The 24,107-nt window shown below is 37.9% G+C and overlaps 1 protein-coding gene across 4 annotated transcripts in view; it reads right to left on the bottom strand.

The window, feature by feature from the left end:
• Positions 1-24,107, bottom strand: part of ICE2 (interactor of little elongation complex ELL subunit 2) — a 57,114-nt gene that overhangs the window by 4,797 nt on the left and 28,210 nt on the right. For all 4 annotated transcript variants that reach the window (XM_010374229.2, XM_010374227.2, XM_010374228.2 and 1 more), the window contains 6 exons: positions 20,330-21,320; positions 19,452-19,627; positions 15,056-15,185; positions 9,021-9,105; positions 4,883-4,933; positions 1,385-1,643 (listed from right to left, as the gene is read on the bottom strand). In XM_010374229.2, the coding sequence (XP_010372531.1) occupies positions 1,385-1,643; positions 4,883-4,933; positions 9,021-9,105; positions 15,056-15,185; positions 19,452-19,627; positions 20,330-21,320 (1,692 nt within the window). The remainder of the gene's footprint in view (positions 1-1,384; positions 1,644-4,882; positions 4,934-9,020; positions 9,106-15,055; positions 15,186-19,451; positions 19,628-20,329; positions 21,321-24,107) is intronic.

Raw genomic sequence — 24,107 nt, 5'->3', positions numbered from 1 at the left:
TCACTGTGTCGTCTAGGCTGGAGTGCAGTATAGTGATCTCGGCTCACTGCAACCTCTGCCTCCCAGGTTCAAGAACTTCTCCTGCCTCAGCCTCTCCAGTAGCTGGAATTGATTACAGGTGTGCACCATGACACCTGGCTAATTTTTGGTAGAGATGGGGTTTCACCAAGTTGGCCAGGCTGGTCTCAAACTGCTGATCTCAAATGATCCACCCGCCTTGGCCTCCCAAAGTGCTGGGATTATAGGCATGAGTGAGCCACCGCACCCAGCCAAGTGCAAAACTTTTCTAACAACTAAACTCGAATTGGAATTTCCTACACAATATACAGAATGAGTGACATAGCAGAGAATATCTCTAGCTATGGGTTTATAAGTTTCATATAATGTCATTCAACTGTTACTTCTGGCAAGGATTCTATAAAGAGAGTAGTATTAATTGTAATTCAGTAAATACTGAGTTACATAACACTTATCAAAACACAATTTAGTCCTTAACACTTTAGTTATATTTTTAATTAGACATTCTGTTCACAAACTACTAATACTTCTTTTTCCTCATCCTAATTAACAATGTTGGCCAGGCGTGGTGGCTCACACCTGTAATCCCAGCACTTTGGGAGGCTGAGGTGGGCGGATCACAAGGTCAGGAGATTGAGACTATCCTGGCTAACACGGTGAAACCCTGTCTCTACTAAAAATAAAAAAATTAGCCAGGCATGGTGGCGGGCGCCTGTAGTCCCAGCTACTTGGGAGTCTGAGGCAGGAGAAGGGCATGAACCTGGGAGGTGGAGCTTGCAGTGAGCCGAGATAGAGCCACTGCACTCCAGCCTGGGAGTCAGACTCCATCCCCCCCCCCCAAAAAAAAGAAAAAATAAAAAGTTTAATTATATCATAATTTTATTACATGTACTCTTCTGCAAATTGCCTAAAATACTTAATGAAATGAAACCCAGTATATATAAATAAAAATTACAAAAAACCCCCCACAATTTTGCTTTTCATAGGAATATAAGGATTTAACTACTTGGATGCCTTACCCACACACCCACTGTGCAAGCTAAGAGAGTTTTCTTTTTTTTTTTTTTTGAGTTTTCTTTTTGAGTTTTCTTTTCTTTTTTTTTTTTTTGAGACGGAGTCTCGCTCTGTCGCCCGGGCTGGAGTTTTCTTTAGTTGACTTATAAATCTTGCAAAAATAGAAAGTTCCACTACCATGTAGACTGGACTCACTATGGCATACAACTTTATCCTTCCTATGGATATAGTTTTTAGAATGGTGCTGTGATTAATATGACAATGAGAACATCAGGTTGAAATATGGTAAAGTCTGCGAAATAGACAAATAATAAACAACCTAATGAACCTTTAACTTCGAAAAATATCTTACCTTTTGTTGTGTTGTGGTATCCAGTGATTTAGGTGGAAAAGTACAAGGTATTCTTCCATGATGGATATGATATGGTAATAACAGGCTGGGATCTAATGGGACCCAGGGAACTGAGAGACTGGAAGGTACACCAGGAAGGCCGCAATGTGTTTTATACAAATTGTATGCTGTCCTAGTAACTTTTCCATCAGAGGCCTTATAGATCAGGAGTGAAGAATCTTCTGCTGCATGAGATAACAAGTAGGAACCCTCCTGCAAGCTAAATCCACACAATGAAACTCAACCCACTGGCTCACTGTGTCAATTTCAACAGCACTTTCTTAATCATAATCTATTAGTAAAATTGAAAATTATGAGAAGATCACATCACCTCTAAAACTTATGACAAAATAAGATTTAAGAAATCTTTAAAACTATTTTTATGCTTTTTAGGCAACTAATTTTAATTCTTAATCCAAAGTTCAGAACAGTTGATCATTTTCTTTTTCCTTTTATAGCAATTTGTAAGTTTTCATTTAATGGGAAACAAAGAGTGTGCCTAATTCTCTAATCCATAGATTAGACATTTATAGGTATCTATACTGAAAAGCATTCCTACAGCATTTTCATTCATTTAACACTGCAACTATATTGTACCTAATAATAGACAGATGACTAGATACAAAAGTGAAGGTGACATGTTTGCTACATTGAGTAGTTTAAAATAAAGTGGAAGAAACAGTCAACGGAACAATCACAACACAACATGAGGTGCTATGAGGATAACAGAGACAACAGCAGCTAGCAGGTATTAAATGTTTATTATGAGCTAACTACTGTATTATAGCTTCACATCTATTTTCTCATTAGATCTTCCACAAGGCATATTAATTTAGGGTGATAAATAAACAAATTAGAGATGCTAAGCAATTTGCCCAAAGTTCTGAGTGTAGGCTTAGATATAAACCCAGGCATTTGAACTCCACAGGCCACACCCTTAATCACGATCCTCTACTGCAGCAATAACCAGCTATGTTGAACATCAAAACCACATTTTTCCTTTCTCCCTAGAAAGCTTTAAATAATTCAGTGTATCATCATAAAGAACTAAAGGGATAAGAATAAATACATTGTGCTTTCTTGGGATTACACAGTCCTCTGGATCAAAGATGTTAAGGAGAACATCCGTTCTTTACCACAATATATTATTAAAAAAGAAAGATTTATCATACTTTAGCTATAAATATTTGCCTATAAACCTAGTAAGTTACATTTTCATCAATTTTTAAACTGAAAATAGGTGTTGACAATTGCTCTTATCCTCTGGAAATTTTTTTCCCAATAACTTTCATATTTCCATATAAAGAAATGAATAATTATTTGATAGGAATAAATAACATTTCAAAGATTGAGCTTTAATCAATGAAAATCATATATCTTAACTACCTCCACTAAAAATGAAGAAAGCTTTCGTTTACAGAAGAATGTATTAATATTTAATTCATGAAGAATGAGAGATACTCTAAAGGAGTATCTTACAAGTGCCATACAAGTCTAAGGTACATGGATGAATATAAACTATGGTAGGTAGAATAATGGCCTCCTAAAAATGTTTATGTTCCAAACCTGGAACCTATGAATATGTTACATGGCCAAAGGGAATTAAGGTAGCACATGGAATTAAGGTTGCTAATCAACTGATTTTAAAATGGTCAAATTTTACTAATCATAATAGCCCTTAAATATGGAAGAAGGCAGAAGAGACTCAGAGGGAGATGTGACTGTAGAAGTCCAGAGAGATGTGACTTAACTTGGCTTTGTAACTTTGAAGATGGAGGCAGGGAGCTACAAGCCAAGGGATGCAGGTGGCCTCTAGAAGCTACAAAAGGCAAGGAATAGATCCTTCCCAGGGCCTATAGAAAGGAATGTAGCTTTGCCAGTGCCCTGATTTTAACTCAGTGAACCCTGTTAGACCTCTGACTTGAGAACTGCAAAATAATAAATTTGTGTTGTTTTATAACATTAATTTTGTGGTAATTTGTTATAGCCACAATATAAAGCTAATACACAAACTAAATAAAATATTGCTAATAAAATTTCAAAAAACATCTGGCAAATTTCATGCAAAAGCTTTTTATGTAACATGAAGAACAGAATACATAAAACAAAAATCCTGTCACATAATCACAGAGTATCAGAACTGAAAAGTACCTAGGAAGTTACTGCACTTGACACCATCATTTTACAAATAAGTAAACTGACATCAAGTTGGATAACAGAATTCTTCAGAACTAGAACTTTGAGATTTTGACTGTAAGTTCGGATTCAAGTTGTTTTCAAGTTTAACCTTTGGTAAGGGCATAAGAGAAGGAATGCAAACATTCATATAACAAAACAGTTTGATATATCACCGGGGGAAAATCCATATTCTAAGACTTGCCATGGACCTAAATGACTGTTCATTTAGCTCTATGTTCTTTCTTTCTTTTTTTTTTTTTTGAGAGGGAGTCTCACTCTGTCGTCCAGGCTGGAGTGCAGTGGCACATCTCAGCTCTGCAATCCTGTCTCCCGGGTTCAAGTGATTCTCCTGCCTCAGCCTCCTGAGTAGCTGGGATTACAGGTGCACGCCACAACACCCAGCTAATTTTTTTTGTATTTTTGGTAGAGACAGGGTTTCACCATGTTGGCCAGGATAGTCTCGATCTTCTGACCTCGTGATCCATCTGCCTCGGCCTCCCAAAGTGCTGGGATTACAGGTGTGAGCCACCGTGCTCCGCCTCTATGTTCTTTTATCTTGAAAGCGAAAATAATATAGCTATGGTGGGCTGAATAATGGTCCCCCACCATAGTGTTCATATGCTAATCACCAGAACCTGTGACTGTATTACATTTAATGGTTTTGCAGGTGTGATTAAATTAAGGATTTTGAGATGAGGGGATTATCCCAAATTATGTGAGAAGGCCAAAAGTAATCACCAGGAACCTTATGAAAGGGAGGCAGAGGAAGATATTACCACAAAAGGGGAGAAGGCAATGTGATGTGGATGCAGAGATCCAAGTGACATGCCCTGATGATGGAGGAAAGAGCCACAAGTCAAGGAATACAGGTGGTAACTAGAAACTGAAAAAGGTAAAGAAATGATTCTTTCCTCAGTCTTCAGAAAGGACCAGCCCTGCTGATCTTTACCCGGTGAAACTGATTTTGGATTTCTGACCTCCAGAACTAAAAAGAGAATAAATTTGCTTTGTTTTAAGCCACCAAGTTAGTGGCAATGTGTTACAGCTGCAATAGAAAAACAACACACTAATAGACTTACAGGAAAATGTAATTGCAAGCTCATTAAAGTCAGATACTATCATATTATATTTTTACAATATAAATTTTTACATTTGACATAATAATTTTTGCATTTCTAGGTTATTTAGTCTCTATTCCTAACAGCACATTTTCAAAGTTTCTAAGAATTTTCATCTAAGAAAATCAGATATATCAAAGCAAAATGCCTAAAAAATACTTACCTACTTAATTTCTTTAGAATGTGTTGGAGGATGTTAAATAAATTGGATATCCTAATAAACAAAAGAAATTCATGTAAAATGAAACTGCAAAAAACTTACTTTTAGCAACTATAGCTCCTCAGGCAGAGAAATGCCCTCAATACAACAACAAAAACAGCGGATGAGATAATGTAAAACAAAACATATTGAAACTTATTTCTATTTGGATTAAATTATGATATTTACTTAATTTTTGCCATTTTCTCTTTTTGTTTTTTTTCAGAGTCCTGCTGTATAGACCAGGCTGGAGTGAGTGCAGTGACACAATCTCCGCTCACTGCAACCTCCACCTCCCAGAATCAAGTGATTCTCTTGCCTTAGCCTCTCAAATAGCTGGGACTACAGGCATGCGTCACCACGCCCGGCTAATTTTTTGTATTTTTAGTAGAGATGGGGTTTCACCATGTTGGCCAGGCTGGTCTTGAATTTCTGACCTCAGGTCATGCACCTGCCTCAGCCTCCCAAAGTGCTGGGATTATAGGCATGAGCCACGGCGTCCGGCCAATTTTTGTCATTTCATGATTTCCTTTCATTATCATAATGTATTTGGCTTTTTGTGAGTCAGAGCAGTTGTAAAGAGATCACTATTTTATGTTCAAATTATATACTTGAAAAAAAAAAAAACGCTGGCCGGGCGCAGTGGCTCACGCCTGTAATCCCAGCACTTTGGGAGGCCAAGGTGGGCGGATCATGAGGTCAGGAGATCGAGACCATCCTGGCTCACATGGTGAAATCCTGTCTCTACTAAAAATATAAAAAATTAGCCAGGCGTGGTGACGGTTGCCTGTAGTCCCAGCTACTCGGGAGGCTGAGACAGGAGAATGGTGTGAACCCGGGAGGCACAGCTTGCAGTGAGCTGAGATCACGCCACTGCACTCCAGTCTGGGCAACAGAGCGAGACTCCATCTAAAAAAAAAAAAAAAAAAGATAAGAGGTCTTTAGTAAAGCTAATACGCCTAAGAGTTTGTCTTTCAGAGATGGTGGTGAATTAGCTTCCAAAAAAATTGATAGGTATGTTAAACCTGTGATGACAGAGAAGCCACTCACTCGTGATAGGATAGCTAAAGGGAAATACAGGTTTTTTTTTTTTTTTTTTTTTTTTTGAGACATAGTCTCGCTCTGTAGCCCAGGCTGGAGTGCAGTGGCGCGATCTTGGCTCACTACAAGTTCCGCCTCCCGGGTTCACACCCTTCTCCTGCCTCAGCCTCCCAAGTAGCTGGGTCTATAGGCGCCTGCCACCACACCCGGCTAATTTTTTTGTATTTTTAGTGGAGATGGTGTTTCACTGTGTTAGCCAGGCTGGTCTTGATTTCCTAACGTGATCCACCCACCTCAGCCTCCCAAAGTGCTGGGATTACAGGCATTAGCCACTGCGCCTGGCCAAATACAAATATTATTTTAAACATTTCTTCAGTAGTTCTTCTAGACGTAAAGTCCGTCCATCGGTCCTTTCTTTCTTTTCTTTTTCTTTTCTTCTCTCTCTCTCTCCCTCCCTATTTTTATTTTTTTGAGACGGAGTCTCACTCTTTTTGCCCAGGTTGGAGTGCAGTGGTGTGATCTTGGCTCACTGCAACCTCCGCCTCCTGGGTTCAAGCCATTCTCCTGCCTCAGCCACCCAAGTAGCTGGAATTGCAGGTGTCCACCACCACGCCTGGCTAATTTTTGTATTTTTAGTAGAGATGGGGTTTCACCATGTTGTCCAGGCTGGTCTCGAACTCCTGACCTCAAGTGATCTGCCTGACACAGCCTCCCAAAGTGCGGGGATTACAGGCATGAGCCACTGTGCCCGACCTCCTCCTTTCTTTTTTTAAAAAATGTTTTTCTTTGGGAAAAGCAAGGCAGGTGGAGACTAGGGTATGGAAAAGCTTTTCTATTCACATATGTAAAAAAGAGTTACTGTTCAAGAGAAGCAGTCCTTGTAATAGAAGCAGACATACTGAAGTACAGGCAGAGAGTTCAAATTTGGATCTGGAACCCTTAAAAAACTATGTCAAGCCTGTGAAGGCTGGAACTATGCAGCTAGTAGAAGTCAGAAACATTTCTTCTCCTACGTAGGAATCAAACATATTAACTGCCAAGGCTGCAACTAGCTTAGCCGTGTGCTCTAGGGAACACCACTCTAATATTTCCTCATATATAAAATGGAGATAATACTACCACCAGCCTTTCCTAGGAATTTGTGAGATGAAAATGAGATAACATTCATAAGTTATTTTCCTTTGCATTTAGACTATTTAGAGTTCTGAGTACGATACATTCATTTCAGTCTCGTGTATAATAATGCTTGGTAGAAGGGCAAACTTTGAGAAGTTAGACCGTCAGAGTTTTTGACTGTACTATCCTTTCCCTTTCCTGTAATGGAGTAAAATGTTTGCTTCCCATGCACAGTGGCCACTTTGGCTGTAGCCTCCCTTGTCTTAAGTAGAAGGGCTGGTGCTACTGGCATTATATTTAAATTGGAGATGGAGATAACATAAACGGATCACAAATTGGGTCTGGGCTCCATCAATGGATGAATGAATAAAGAAAATGTGATCACACACACACACACACACACACACACGTATATTCAGCCATAAAAGAAACGAAATTCTGGCCGGGCTCAGTGGCTCAAGCCTGGAATCCCAGCACTTTGGGAGGTCGAGAAGGGTGGATCACGAGGTCAGGAGATCAAGATCATCCTGGCTAACGTGGTGAAATCCCGTCTCTACTAAAAAAATACAAAAAACTAGCCGGGCGAGGTGTCGGGTGCCTGTAGTCCCAGCTACTCAGGAGGCTAAGGCAGGAGAATGGCGTGAACCCGGGAGGCAGAGCTTGCAGTGAGCTGAGATCCGGCCACTGCACTCCAGCCTGGGCGACAGAGCCAGACTCCGTCTCAAAAAAAACAAAAAAGAAATTCTGGTATTTGCATCATGGATAGAACTGGAAGTCGTTACATAAACCAGGCACAGAAAGACAAACACTGCATGCTGTCAATCATATGTGGAAGCTAAAAAAGTGGATCTCATGGAGATACAGAATAGCAGTTACAAGAGGCTGAGAAGGAAATGGATGGGAGAAATGAGAAGGTGGTTAAGGGGTTAGACAGGAGGAATAACTTCTAGTATTCAATACTATAGTAGGGAAATTACAGTTCATAATAATTTAGTGTATATATCAAAATACCTAGAAGGGAAGAATTGTAATGTTACTAACACAAAGATAAATGTTTGAGGTGAAGGATATTCCAATTATCTTAATTTGGTCATTATACATTGTATATGGGTATTAAAATATCACATGTAAGGCTGGGTATGGTGACTTACACCTGTAATCCCAGCACTTTGGGAGGCCGAGGCGGGCAGATCACCTGAGATCGGGAGTTCGAGACCAGCCAGACCAATATGGAGAAACCCTATCTCTATTAAAAATACAAAATTAGCTGGGCATGGTGGTGCATGCCTGTAATCCCAGCTACTCGGGAGGCTGAGGCAGTAGAATTGCTTGAACCCGGGAGGTGGAGGTTGCAGTGAGCCAAGATTGCATCATTGCATTCCAGCCTGGGCAAAAAGAGTGAAACTCCATCTAAAAAAAAAAAAAAATCACATGTACCCCAAAATATATATAACCGTCATCTATCAATAAACAAACAAAAACAAAACAAAACATACTGCTGGCCAGGCATGGTGGTTCATGCCTGTAACCCCAGCATTTTGGGAGGCTGAGGCAGGCAGACTGCTTGAGTTTAGGAGTTTGAAAACAGCCCAGGCAACATGGTGAAACCCCATCTCTATGAAAAATACAAAAATGAGCTGGGCATGCTGGTGCATGCCTGTAGTCTCTACTCGGGAGGCTGACGTGGGAGGATCCCTTGAACCAGGGAGGCTGAGGCTGCAGTGAGCCGAGATCACACCACTGCACTCCAGCCTGGGTGACAGAATGAGACTCTGTCTCAAAAACACAAAGAACAAAAACAAGACAAAACAAAACTGGGTCCAATGAGACCTCTATACATAAAAGGATTAAAAGTCTTGAAAATAAGCTTAAACAATATTTAAAGAAAAATTAATGATCACATTAACAAGTTTTTCAATTCTCACCACAAAGTAAACTTTCTTACTTGAGTGCTGAAAGCTTTTCTTTTAATTCTTCTGAGGTAATTTCTTCCAGCAGAAAAAGCTTCGAAGTAAATGCATCAATATGCCCTAAAATAAAATATCCAACTTAAAAAGAACAAGCAATTGCAGTATTTAGAAAACAAAAAACCAAGTTATCCTGTCTCCTTAAAGATGCTTTTACAAATTTTAATAACGGTAAATAAATTTTATATTTAGTAGAAATACACATTTTATTAAGTCTTAAGTACAGCTATATTTTAAAATGACAATTCAGATTATAAAACACTTATATTCATTCTAAAATATTTGCTGAATATATAAAAGTTTACACATGTCCAAATATACGAAATCATTTCAAAGCCTACAATTTATGAACAACAACTATTAAAATACTGGTGTTTCTAATTCCTATTAAAGTTACATTTGTATGGCATTTGTGAGGAGAAATAAGTACATATTATCAAAACAAGGAGATAAAATAAAATGTACAGGGGCTTTCTAAGACATACTTGGTTCTTAAGGTAAAAATCAGATTATGAAAATCTAGCTTCATATTTTTTAATTAGGCTGAGACAGTGGCTCATGCCTGTAATCCCAGCACTTTGGGAGGCCGAGGCAGGCAGATCTCCTGAGGTCAGGAGTTCGAGACCGGCCTGGCCAACATAGTGAAACTTCAACTCTACTAAAAATATTAAAAAATTAGCCAGGCATGGTGGTGGACGCCTGTAATCCCAGCTACTTGGGAGGCTGACACAGGACAATTGTTTGAACCCAGGAGACGGAGGTTGCAGTGAGCCGATACAGTGCCACTGTACTCCAGCCTGGGTGACAGAGTAAGGCTCTGTCTCAAAAAAAAAAAAAAAAAAAAAAAAAAAAAATTAGAGCACACTGTAAGATTTCCTACCGTTAAAAAAAAAAAAAAAAAAAAAAATCAAAGCAGTCAGTTCCAAGTCTTACTTTTTTTTTTTGAGACAAAGTTTTGCTCTTGTTGCCCAGGCTGGAGTGCAGAGGCAAGATCTTGGCTCACTGCAACCTCCGCCTCCTGGGTTCAAGCGATTCTCCTGCCTCAGCCTGCCATGTAGATGGGACTACAGGTGCCCACCACCAGGCCCGGCTAACTTTTTGTATCTTTGGTAGATACTGGGTTTCATCTACTGGGTTTGGTTAGGCTGGTCTTGAACTCCTGACGTCAGGTGATCCACCTGCCTCAGCCTCCCAAAGTGCTGGGATTACAGGCGTGAGTCACTGAGCCTGGCCAAAGTCTTACTTACTTACTTACTTATTTATTTATTTATTTATTTTAGACAGAGTCTTGCTCTGTCTCTTGGGCTGGAGTGCAATAGCAAGATCCTTGCTCACTGTAACATCTGCCTCTGAGGTTCAAGCTATTCTTGTGCCTTAGCCTCCTGAGTAGCTAGGACTACAGTCGTGCGCCACCACTCTCAGCTATCTTTTTTTTTGTTTTTTTTTGTATTTTTGGTAGAGATGGGGTTCCATCACGTTGGCCAGGCTAGTCTTGAACTCCTGGCATCAAGCAATCCACCTGCCTTGGACTCCCAAAGTGCTAAGATTACAGGTGTGAGCAACAGCACCCGGCCCCGACTCTTACTTTTTTTTACAAACACAATATGAATCTAGAATTCCAAATAACAAAACAGCAAATTCTCAATATGATGCTTTTGTTTTAAAAAGTAATACATATATTCTAAAACAAAACAGGTTGAGAGCTAATACCAAGGTCCTGAAATATACCAAGGAAGAGTGACATAAAAGATAGTCCCGGGTTAAATGTTATATGATCAAGTCAACACAAAAATCGTAGGTATTGTGCCATAGTTAAAAACATCAACTAGCATGATGAGAATATAACACGTATCAATGTTGAAAACAAATTGTTTTTATTTTTTAACTCCTAATATTTAGGTCTCAAAACAAATTACCTGGAAAGCTAATGTCAATCACTGGGACAATTAAAAATGCACATAATTTAATGTTTCATTTTCTTACCAAGCCCCTTTTCATTTGCTTTATGCTCATACACTCATTACACTCATTACACAGTGGCATTTCTAATAACAAAGACACACTGTAATGATTTAATAATCATAGAAAGGAAATATTAAGCCTAACTTTTAGATGTTTACTAATTATGTCTTTGAGAAGACTAATAGTTCTTACCTTTTGAAAGAAATTCATTTAAAAAAGTATTATATTATCGTATGTGTCAATTATGGTCTGTCAAAAATAACTATACAGAGAATACTATACTAAGTGCTCTGAGGATCTACCTCCTCAAAGAGTTCACAACTCTCTCAATCTCTGAGCTTTCTAATCTGTGGGCCTCAAATAAGATAATATATATGTGCTTAAGATACTCATCACCTCAGCCCTTCAGGCAGCTAAGCAATGCTGGGGATGGCAAAAGCTCCCTGGCTATTGCCCTTCAGCTACAAGCAATCTCTCTTACATATCACAGCGTGCTGTACAAATATTTATGTGCATCAAGGTTGGAAAGCACTGATTTAGAGAGGACAAATAAAATCTATGTGTAATAAAAATAAAGACTTTATATACAAGCATTCATTCATACATATATACACATAAACATATACAAGCATACATGCATTCATATGTGTATAGGGACTCCTTGCTTTGCATGCAGTGTGGGGACCATAAAAATGACCATACAGGCTGAAACCCTACAATTTTAACAATCAATGGGGAAAATTACAACTGTTCGGTTACCTTTCAAATTTTTGTCAAAACACTATAAACTATCAATCATAAATATATAGGAAAATGAACAGAACAGTAAAATATTTTAGTACACTTTAATTCAAAACACTAAAGTGTTTTATTTCTTTATGAAACGTTAGTGAAGAGCAGTTTGAACAGTGCTTGTTATTAGGAAGGATGCATCTTTTCTTTTTATTCTTCTTGCACAACTTGTTATTAGGAAGGATGCATCTTTTCTTTTTCTTTTTTGAGACAGGGTCTCATTCTGTTGGCCAGGCTGGAGTGCAGTGGCGTGATCTTGGCTCACTGCAACCTCCGCCTCCCAGGCTCATGTGATTCTCCTGTCTCAGTTTCCTGAGTAGCTGGGATTACAGGCACAAGTGACTACTGCCCAGCTAATTTTTTATATTTTTAGTAGAGACAGGGTTTCGCCATGTTGGCCAGGCCAGTCTTTAACCCCTGACCTCAAATGATCCACCCGCCTTGGCCTCCCAAAGTGCTGGGATTACAAGCGTGAGCCACCTCACCTGGCTGGATGCATCTTTTCAATGCCATAGTGAACCGTTATACTCCTAAGGATCAGCTTCCGACACTGTATCCTTTGTGCTCTCAATATCATGAAATTACCTTCAGGAGCTTGTTTAGTATAAAATCTTATGCCAGTGTCACTTGTTCATCCTTTATGTCACAACGCTTTCACTAAGTTTGTCTGGCAGCAGCAAATCTAGAGTCATTGGAACAACAGCAGTGCCAACATTCCCACTTTCTGCTATTTTCTCTGTAATTCCATTTATGTTCCATTCAAATTTCACTTCTGGCAGTATCACCTTTTGTTTCTTTGCTTTGCTTTAATATTTGTTGGCTGATTCTTTTGATTATCTACTTTGGTAAAATATCACATGGGTGTATCACTGGGAGACAAAGAGTCAACACAACTGCACACTCTGCTTTCTGTGCACGAGCTCAATGGGTACATAATAACCAATTATAAACAGACTTTGAAAGAAGTGACATGACTGGTCACTGATCATGATGTGCCTGTTACTTATGTAGTGATCTGTGGACTGAAGAGCCAGCAGTGAAGCTTATACTTTACACAATTACTGTTAACACACAGTCATAACTAAAACTTGTGCTTATTGAAACTGTGAGCCAAGTGAGGACTGCCTGTAGGTCAACTATATAGAATTGATAAATATTAAAGGGTTGGAGGGTGGATGCAGAAGTTGCGATGAGACTATGTGGGAAATTGTCTTAAAGGAGTAAATCTTGAAGTTTTTATAGGGAAAAGATAAAAAGAGTACTGCAACTAGGGAAAGTGGGGAACATGTTTACAGCAAAGCAAAGCAAACAAACAAATCACAAGTGTGTTTATTCTACTGGAAAAAGAGACTATAAGCTATAGAATTGATTCTCAAAGTGTGGTCCCTAAACTAGCAGCATCAGTACCACCTGAGAAAGTCTTAGGTCCCAGTACAGACTTAGTGAATCAGACACTCCAGGGTGGGGCCAGCAATCTCCACTTTTAAAAGCACTTCAAGTGATTTTCTTGAACATCTTCCTTAAATTAAAAGGGTATTATAACAACATTTTAAAAAACTCAAAAACTCAGATGTTTTTAAAATAGTATTTTAAAACATATCACCCCCCATACCTACACCCCACCAAAAAAACCCCAAACAAACCAAAATCCCACAACCATACAATATATGCTTTTCACCAAACACTTGGCACAGAAGCCAAAAATACTATCCCAGTACATTGAAATGAAAGGCTCACAAGAGGATAGGATTCACAGAGAATAATCAGCAGTTAGGATTACTTAGGATTTTAAAAAATAATTAAGATGAAGTAATGCACACAGTTGACGTTAAAGTGTACATTCAAAAACTGAAACCTTAATTTTTTTTTTTTTGGTCATGAATCTCCATTCTCTGTCAGTACTTTAAACAAAATTTCACTCATAAGTTTTTATTTGGTCCTTTCCTAAAATGGATGTGGCTGGCAAATTGCATTCAAGTAGCTAACATTGAGATTGTGAGGTCTTTGGAGGAACACTGAAATTCTGGTTATAGACTGAAAATCACTACAAAAACTTCAAGTATGTGTATGAAGGGAGGGAGGCAGCATATCACCAATTAGTGCATTTAGCTACTTCCTTTTTTGAGTTAAGCAGAAAGAATCAATTATCTACTTAATACTCTCATAAAACATGAAAACAAAATACTGATTAACCAAAACAGGAAAAACATTTTAAGTGAATAACCTTTCTTTAAGAAACACACCCTCATAGCATTTATTACATACAAGCAATCAAGCTAAGCACTATAATACAAAATTTTATTAGACTCAATATAGAATTTTATCAGACTCTGACCTTTAGCTGTTTATTGTCTAACAGGAAGAAGGGATAGGTGTTAAGAGAGAACAATAAAGTACAAAGTAACAATTCACAGAGAAGTAAAACACCGCACTGAGAGATCAAAGAAAGCAAAAGACTACACAGAGGAGCAGTCTGAGATGATTAGGAGGGATTGAGATTTATGGGATGCATTGAGATGTTCGATACTGGACATTCCAGTGGGAGGAAATACTACCAATAATGACTAGTAAGTAATCTATTATGTGAGGATGTCAACTGTACATGAAATGAGCCAATGCAAACTGAACTCCAGCCTAATCCCCATGCCCCAGAAAAACAAAACAAAAACAAAGGAAAAAGTCATTTCATCAAAATATTTGAGGTTTTAAACGTAGTGTCACTATAAGAAAATTTCAAAACAAATGTATAGATCAATAGTTAATCAATTAAACAGTACCCTTAAAAGAAGCTTTTTTAAGAAAACAAATGTATATTTTTGATTATACTATTAAATAAGTGTTTCTAAAATAGGTCAGCATGGTAGGTCATCCCTGTAATATCAGAGCTCTTGGAGGCTAAGGTAGGAGGATTGCTTGAGGCCAGAAGTTTAAGACTAGTCTGGGCAACATAATGAGACCCCATCTCAATAAAAAACAAAAAAATTAGCTGGGCATGGTAGCACATGCCTGCAGCCCCAGCTACTTGGAAGGCTGCAGTAGGAGGATCACTTGAGGCCAGGAGTTTGAGGTTACAGTGAGCTATGATCACATGACTACACTCCAGCCTGGGCAACAGAGTGAAACTCTGTCTAAAAATAAATACATACATAAATAAAAACTAAAGTAAAAAAGTGCAGAATAGAAGTATTCACAATTGAATTTACAAGTATGTAATTACAAGGAAATTAAAAAGGAGAACAAAGACTTTTGTATAACTTACCAACATAAAATGAGCTGTTGGAATGCAATAAACTTTCAGTCCATAAGCGACAAAGTTCACTTTCAGTCAGAGCTTCAACTCCATAACAAGCTTGATACTCTACTTTTGGTAGTACATAAACTGGAAATTGCTGCAATGCAAGATTATACTTTTTCAAAGCACTACTAATTTACTATTAATAATAAATACATTTGCCTATCCAACTTTGCTACTTTCAAAATGCTTTCAGGTAATCTTATTTCATCCTTTCAGTTACAGCAGGATTCACACTGTAAGATGGATACATTCAAGCCTGATGGATAGAAGAATGTCTGGTGCCAAAAGTTGGATGGATAAAAGAGATCTCTCCTCACCATTCCCATTTCAGACCAAAATTGACATATCTCCCCACATAGGCAAGGTTTGATTTGTCAGGGAATGTGAATGACAGCAGAATCCTTGCAACAGAGCCTATCATACATAGTCGCCCAAAGGCTCAAAGCTAGATGCTGGGAAAGACTGACTTTTTTACTAGTCATTCCCAAGAGGATAAAAAGGTAGAATATTTTTGCTCCTTTAAAGCATGAGTCACACTGTCTCAGGCTCAAATACTCTGAGCAGCTTGTTTCATTCTACAAATGAAAGAGCAATAATGCCTACATTAAAACCTGTTTGTCATTATCTTCAATTTAACGGCTTTATTTCAGACATGAACTATCTAACAAATTATCCATCCAAATTCACTGGTCAGGACACTACATAAGTAAAATGGCTGTACCTATTACTGGTCTAAGGGAGCATAAGCAAAGAAATAGATGTTATTCACTGTGCTTATGCTATATCTTCAAAGAAAACTCTACTCTTAACAGGAGTCTATTTCCAGTTGCAGAAAGAGAAACAGATGATTTAAGGTACTTAACTTGCACTGATAAGGCTAATTAGTACTTCTGAAATTATACTAAGATGTTACCATTTACAGATTTGAAAATATTTCATCAATATTTCCTAATTCTTGACAGAGTGGGCTTGGCACAATGCTGGTGGTAAGAACAATTCAAATCCACTAATATTTTTGTTATCAACTGTAAGTGCAGTTTCATGCGATTGCCCCTGAACTATGTGCATGTGAGAAATCTGGAGATCTTGTTAAAATGTAGAATCTGGGGTAGAGTCCAAGGTTTTGCATTAATAACAAGCTATTGTTCCAGGGACCATATTTTCAGTAGGTAAGGCCTCCAGCGTGTCTTCTCAGTTAAAAACAAAATTAAATGGGATTAGGATAATTTTATCATTAAAAGCATTTTACTATATAATCTAGCAAATGGTTATCTGCATGTGATTTAGTCTCTTATAACTTTAGAGCAAATACAAGGTCGAGATAAAGAAATTTGCTCAGGCTGGGTATGGTGGCTCAAGTCTGTAATCCCAGCATTTTGGGAGGCTGAGGTGGGAAGATTACTTAAGGCCAGGAGTTCAGGATTAGCCTGGAAAACTCGCAAGACCCTGACTCTATAAAAAATTTAAAAAAAAAAAAAATTAGCTGGGCATGTGGCACATGCCTACAGTCCTAGTTACTCAGCAGGCTGAGGTGGGAGGATCATTTGAGCCCAGAAGTTCAAGGAAGCAGTAAGCTATGATTGTGCTACTGCACTCCTGCCTGGGCAACAGAGCAAGACTCTTGTCTCTTAAAAAAAGAATGAATGAAATTTCCTCAAGGACACATAGCTAGTTTATAGCAGAGTTAAGAAAAAAGTTGACTGAGAAAAAGGATCACATTTCTGGATCAGAAATGGGTAACAGAGTTAATTTCACATATTTTTTAAAATTTAAAAATGTATTATTTCTGAAAAGCAAATACTTTGGGAGATTTTCTTTGATAAACTACTCTATCTATAAAACCAAGTCCTAAAACCAGTTTTAATTTCTGTATGTATTCTACTGCCATCTCCAGGAAGCCAGGGGAAAAAAAGGCCTGAACATTTCATCTTTGCTTAGTATCCCAAAATTGAAGTAAAAATTTATGGATAATCAAAATTTTCATACTATAAAAATAAAAGTTACTATTTTTTTCCCTTGATAAGTGGCTCCCCAAGTAAAAGCTTTTCTTGGTTCTGTTCCAATTTTTCACATAAAGCACTTAGGATACTTGGTTTACTGAGACAGATAGTAATAGATATTATGAAATCATCCAAAGTTCCTGGGTGTGGATTTCATAACCATGTAACGAACTCAGAAAATCCTGTTTTATCTTGTGGTCCAATTTAGCTTTATTATTATTATTATTTTGTTTTGAGATGGAGTTTCACTCTTGTTGTCGAGGCTGGAGTGCAATGGCACAATCTCAGCTCACTGCAACCTCCGCCTCCCGGGTTCAAGTGATTCTCCTGCCTCAGCCTCCCGAGCAGCCGGGTTTACAGGTGCACCACCACACCCGGCTAAGTTTTGTATTTTTTTAGAAGAGATGGGGTTTCGCCATGTGGACCAGGCTGGTCTTGAACTCCTGGCCTCAGGTGATCTACCTGCCTCGGCCTCCGAAAGAGCTGGGATTAGAGGCTGTGAGCCATCGTGCCTGGCCTAGCCTCTTTATTTTATCCCATCACTTTAGACTGGCTGATGTTTTAAATTCTCCTTTAAAGTGCAACTCTTACTAAGCAGAGTTTTGGTAAGGAAACATAAATGATACTGGAAACTAAAATGACAACTAAATTGAAGAATCGAGGAAAAACAAAGAAGAGATGAGGTTCTTGGACAGCAGAGATTGAAGAGACTTGAAGTATTTCAAAGCTCTATTTAAGCAAGTTGGTTTTTAGGTAGGAAATACTAATGGGGGATGTACTTTTACCTAATTAGTTTAAATAGTACTACTTACAACATTTTCTTTTTTCTCTTTTTTTGTTTGAGACGGAGTCTCACTCTGTTGCCCAGGCTAGAGTGCAGTGGTGCGATCGCGGCTCACTGCAAGCTCCGCCTACCGGGTTCACACCATTCTCCTGCCTCAGCCTCTGGAGTAGCTGAGACTACAGGCGCCTGCCACCACGCCTGGCTAATTTTTTTGTATTTTTAGTAGAGACGGGGTTTCACTATGTTAGTCAGGATGGTCTTGATCTCCTGATCTCGTGATCCACCCACCTCAGCCTCCCAAAGTGCTGGGATTACAGGCATGAGGTACCCCGCCCAGCCCAGTTATTCTTTAATATGATACAGTAGTCAGGAAGTACTCCACAAGGATCAGTACTAGAACATCACTAGTCTGGATTCACCTGATCCCTACCTCAAAACACACTGACATTCAAAGTGGTCAGTGATGATTCTTATTGGGTAGTAAGTTAGATAACAAGAGACAGAGACACCAAAACTTGTTTTTTTAAATGTGTACTGTGACAAATATATACAACAGAAAAAATCCTCAAGAAAAATTAAAGGAAACACACTTTAATATTACATACTCAGTTATAATATGGAAGATTCCCTTTATCAGAATTCAGCAGTTATACACAAAAAAATGCAAACTAATCTGAAAGAGAATTTCAAATATGAAAAATTATTAAAAGAAGTATTTACTCAAATTGCAGCAATACATTTTTTTCCTGAGGAAAATATTTATATCAAACCCAAAAGAAACAACAGGGAGAAAAAGAAAGGAAGAGATTTGGTCTTCTAACAATCCTGAAAAGACCTTAAATGTGTGTGAAAGGCCATCTTTCAAAAGTACTACTTGGACTTCTAAAGTAAGTCAACAAGAGCCCCAAAGTAAGACAGAAAAGAGCTCGAGTTCACATGTAATAACGGAAATCCAAATTCCCAGAGAAAACAGGAATATATGTGCCAATCTAGATGTAATCTATGATGATGCAGTTTTTTATAAAGTTGTTATACAGGTGGAGTATCCCTTATCTGAAATGCTTGGGACCAGAAGTGTTTCAGATTTTGGAATATTTACATATACATAACGAGATATCTTGGGGACAGGACTCAAGTCTAAACACAAAACTCATTTATGTTTCACACCTACCATATACATAGAGCCTGAGGGTAATTTAATACAATATTTTATATAATTTTACAAATGAAACCAAGTTTTGACTGGATTTTGGACTGTGACCCATCATATGAGGTCACGTGTGGTGGAATTTTCCACTTGTGATACCATGTCGGAGCTCAAAAGCTTTCAAACTTTGGAGCATTTTGAATTTTGGATTAGGGCTGCTCAATTTGCATATTCCAAGCATGAATGTTACTGGCATTTATGACTACTATATAGAAACACTTTCCCTTATTAAAATTGATCTCAGTATTTTAGTAAAAAAAGAAACAAACAATAAACAAAATTCAACCTGAAGATACTATTAAAATGGCATGTTAAGTATCTGTTGATTATTTACGTGATCACATTCTAACTCCGTAAAGAACAACTTACTCTTCTGATTTTCTTCCGTTTTTTAGAACGTGGTCTTGTCTCTATCCTCTGGACACTGCAGCGTACGAGTAACAACAGGTCTTGCAGGCTAAATAACTTATACACAAAATTTCCTTCCTGAGGAGCTAGGTATTCCGATGTATCTTCAACATAGTCCTGAAGTTCATACGGCAAACCTTTAAAAATAGTATTTCTTATTTTTAAAATACATTAGCTCTTCACCCAGCATAATCAAGGATATAACAATTCAATTACCTATTTTTAAACTTCTATCATCTTTAATTTTCTACTTCTCTGCCTAATGGACCCTCACACTATTACCATTTCTGTTTACTTTTACTGGAACTGCAGTAAGAGCTGAAATCCTAGCTTTAAGGTTCTTCTTCTTTTAACCTTCACTAACTCTAGGCAAAGTATAAATTCGTGAGACAACATACAATGTGAGAAAAGAAAAAGAGTTTAAAAAGTAATGCTATTCCTCATCTAGGCAGAGCTGAGGAGCTGCTTTATTTCACAAAACCAAAAAGTATAAAACTGCAGTCCAACACCAATTATAAATAATTTTTAAATCAATCAATGTTTATGATTATTCTGGACGCACTTACCCTTCATCAGTTTGACAAATCACTTTACTGTAGCTTAGCAGTCACTGTACATGTTACATAAACACAAGTCACAAGACCCATACGCCTTTGTATACATATCTAGAGAGGACATTTTGGAAGCTGAAATACTGATCAACAGACTGAAAAAATGAAATATCAATGACTATATGACAATTACAAAACAGGTTGTAACAAAGTAAAGGAATGAGGGAGAAAAACCTAAGGAAAAAGAACAAGTAAAATGCTGTAAGCTCTTCGTAAATATTTACTTACGTCCTTTTGGCTTCTGAAATGCAGAAGGCCATCCAGATTTCGGCCAACTAGAGGAGTCTGAAGGACCAGACAATTGCTCAGAAACAGAAGCCTGTTTAGAATTTTCTAAATTCATTAAGGGCAATTCAGGTACTTTTCTGGAAATTGGCTTTAAGAGCTCATCCTGCATTTTTAAAATCTCTCCAACTGGATCAAATTTTTTATATACTCGTTTGATAGGTTTTTTTAAAACACATGACTCTTCTGGACTACAAGCAGTATTAGTCTGGTTTCCTACAGAAGCCTGTCCTAAAGAATTTGGACTAGCTGGTCTAGAACTTAAGTTAGAACCCACAGCAGCTGTCTTTCCATCACTATTATTTTTATACTCTGTATCAATGATTAAACACTCCTCATCTGTATCACTGCTGCAGAGAACTGTATCTTCAGTCTTAGCCGCTTCTGATCGAACAGTCTTTTCCTTTGAGCTGTCTAGGTTTTCCAGAACATTAGGTCTTTCACCATCAGCATGTACCATATGTACAGTCATATCATTTTTATTAGAAGTTTCAATTTCCTGAGAATTTTCTAACTGTAAGGCATCAGATGTTTTCAAGTCACTATCTTGCATCAAAGGCTTGTCAGAATTTGATACCTTTTCACATGATTCAAATCCCTGATCATCTTTATTTTTGCACTCCTCAGGGCCACCATCCATACCAGTGACCAGCTGTTTCTCCTTTTGCAATTGTTCCATGAGAATCTGAGATAAACTTCTAGAATTAGCAGAAATGTCTGGTGCACTTGGTGCCACAGTTGTAGTTCCTGCTTTGGGGGCTGTAGGAGCATCTGTCATTTTAGGTACTGTGGAAGTACTGGCTGGACTTGGTGACTTTGATGCTTTGGTGGTGGTTACTCCAAAAGTTTCAAGTTCTGTGACATCATCATCAAAATCCAGATACAAGTTTTCAAGACTCTCAATTTTTCGGCACTCATTGACTTCACAGGACATCTGAAGTAAATAAATTGGTAAAGTATTAGTAAAAATTTCAAGCCACCCTACCTATCTCTTAATGTCCCTATCCCTCTCATACATACTTCACGCTCTTTTAAAGTAGAAAGAAAAGTCTAACGGTTGTAAAAGGTTCTTGCTTAAGATGACAACAAACTACTACCAACTATTATTAACCTTATCTTCCCATTGAAATGTTCATGATAACAGGCAAATTTGCCAAGTTGTAATAGCACAAGAAATGGAACATTTACGAACTACCACATCTCAAGAGGAATTTCAACTAATCAAAAAAAAAAAAAAAAAAAAGACAAGACCACAAAAAAGAAATGTAGAGCCAAACGGGAGGTAGATTTTCATTTATGTCTACTCTATAGACTCTTGGAGAGACATTTGGTTTTAGCTGACCAGGAGGAAAGTCCCTCTGCCATTGTGAGGGCGCTGCTTTCTAATGTGGCCAGAGAAGTGTCGCCAGCTTCTGGTGCATGCTTAGTATCAACCAGTGACTTTCTTTCCACAACTACTCAGGAAAAACAACTCTCAGCAATAAAAGATGGGGCAGAAATGGACAGAAGGTGGTTTATTATAGTCTGAGACATGAAGTCAAAAATGTTGTTTTTCATGTGCTGTTTTGGTAATGGAAAAGCTACACACAGCTTTAACTTATACAGGAATACACTGTCCCCTCTACAAGGAGACAAGTACCAGAAGATCTCTCTTCAATTTGACAGAGCACCTTAAATACCATAGAAATTTGGTAATTGGTTATGTACATCCACTAGCCTTACAGTGCAGGATTTAAGAGAAAGGTTCTAACAGTCATCAGTATTGAGTAAGAAAGATCAACTCATGTAAGTTACTTAACCTCGCTGAACCTCAGCTGCCTCATCTCTAAAACAGGTATAGCAGGGGCATCTTCTTGGATTTGTTCTAAAGATTAAGTGAGAAATTATATATAGAAAAATCTCTTGGCATAGTGCCTGTCACATAGTAAGTAACCTCTCAGTAAATGGTAGCTAGTGAATGGTAATTCCTACTAAAAGACTACCAAATTCAGTAAAAAATTAAACTATATGCTGCTTATGTGAGGCATTCCTACACAAAAAGGTTAAAAACAAAACAACTACAGATGCCATCAAGAGATAAAAAGAGGAAGAACAGCAGTGTGTTAGACAAAGCAGAATTCAAGGCAAAAAGCGTTAGATAGAAAAGAGAGAAATGCTAGTTTGAAAAAAGAGAAAATCCATGATAAACAGATAGTGGTCATAAATTTTTATTACACAAACTGAAAAATAAAAGAAAAAGTTGACAGAAACACAATTATACTAGGTCAATGAGATACTGTCTCTAAGTAAAAAATAAAAATACAGAAGGTATGAATAATATTAAATAATGAGAATATATACGAAAGATTGAAAATATATATGTAAACAGATTACAAAGATAAACTTTTTCCCTTCCCCCAAGAATCCAAAGGGCATTTCAAAAAATGGACTATAAATTAATATACAAAGAAAATCTCAATATAGACCAAAGCAGAATCTGATAAAGTCTTATTCTATGTTCAGAAGGAAATAAAATTAGGTATCATTAAGAAAAATGTTAACAAACAATAAACTCAAGCACTTGGAAATTTAAAAACATTCCAAATGGTTGGACTACACAAATCAAAATAATTACAGAATACTTAGCAACAAAAATTAGGCTAATAGACATTAAGAAGTATAATAATTTGAGGCTACAAAAAAATGCGTTATCCTCCTCTCATTTTTACTTACTTTCCTAGGTGTCTGAAGACACCTGTAATGCAGAAAAAGCATTTTACTCCAAGTTCAGGGCCTGAAAACTCAGGCTACAATCTCAGAGAAGGCTCATTTACTTCTGGTTCACCCTGACTCCAGAGATGCAGCCCCTTTGGGGTCCAGGCCCTTGGTGGAAAACTGAACTTTTCCTTTTATCCCTCTAGTCTTATGATGCTGCCAAAAGCACAGTTCATTTTCTTCGTTGCCTCTTTAGAACTGGCAAATATAATCCAAGCCAAAAATGACCCTAAGTAACAGGCTGACCTTCTAGGAATCCTATCTTCTTCAGTACCTCAGCCCTGTAATTCCTCACTATCTTGTTAGCTTTTTGATGCTTTTAAGAAAGACATTTTAATATCTGTCCAGCTTTTTTAGATGTCATCAACAAAAGAAGGGTCCAAATTACCTGGCCTACCATTGTTTTTTTTTTTTTTGAGACGGAGTCTGGCTCTGTCGCCCAAGCTGGGGTGCAGTGGCCAGATCTCAGCTTGCTGCAAGCTCCGCCTCCTGGGTTTACGCCATTCTCCTGCCTCACCCTCCCAAGTAGCTGGAACTACAGGCGCCCGCCACCTCGCCTGGCTAGTTTTTTGTATTTTTTAGTAGAGATGGGGTTTCACCGTGTTAGCCAGGATGGTCTCGATCTCCTGACCTCGTGATCCGCCCGTCTCGGCCTCCCAAAGTGCTGGGATTACTGGCTTGAGCCACTGCGCCCGGCCAAGGCCTACCATTGTTGAAAGAAGTCATTGTCAATTTTTATCTTTCTTCTACCTCATGTTTCTTCTTGTTACTGCCTGACATTCACCTCAATATAAGTTGTAGGCAGAGTTTTAAAAGTAAAATGTGTAAGAAGAAAACAAAAGTCAAAAGTGCTTTATGACATGTGTATCATAAAAATACAAAAAGGCAAATGGCAAAGAGAAAAACATAAACACATATAAAAACCAAAAGGCCAATATCCTTAAAATTGTATGAGCTCTTAAGTACA

The sequence above is a fragment of the Rhinopithecus roxellana genome, chromosome 5 (genome assembly GCF_007565055.1).
Source record: "Rhinopithecus roxellana isolate Shanxi Qingling chromosome 5, ASM756505v1, whole genome shotgun sequence".
In the NCBI taxonomy this organism is placed as follows: domain Eukaryota; kingdom Metazoa; phylum Chordata; class Mammalia; order Primates; family Cercopithecidae; genus Rhinopithecus; species Rhinopithecus roxellana.
The sequence above is the reverse complement of the archived record's forward strand: the minus strand, read 5'-3'. Positions and strand labels throughout refer to the sequence as shown.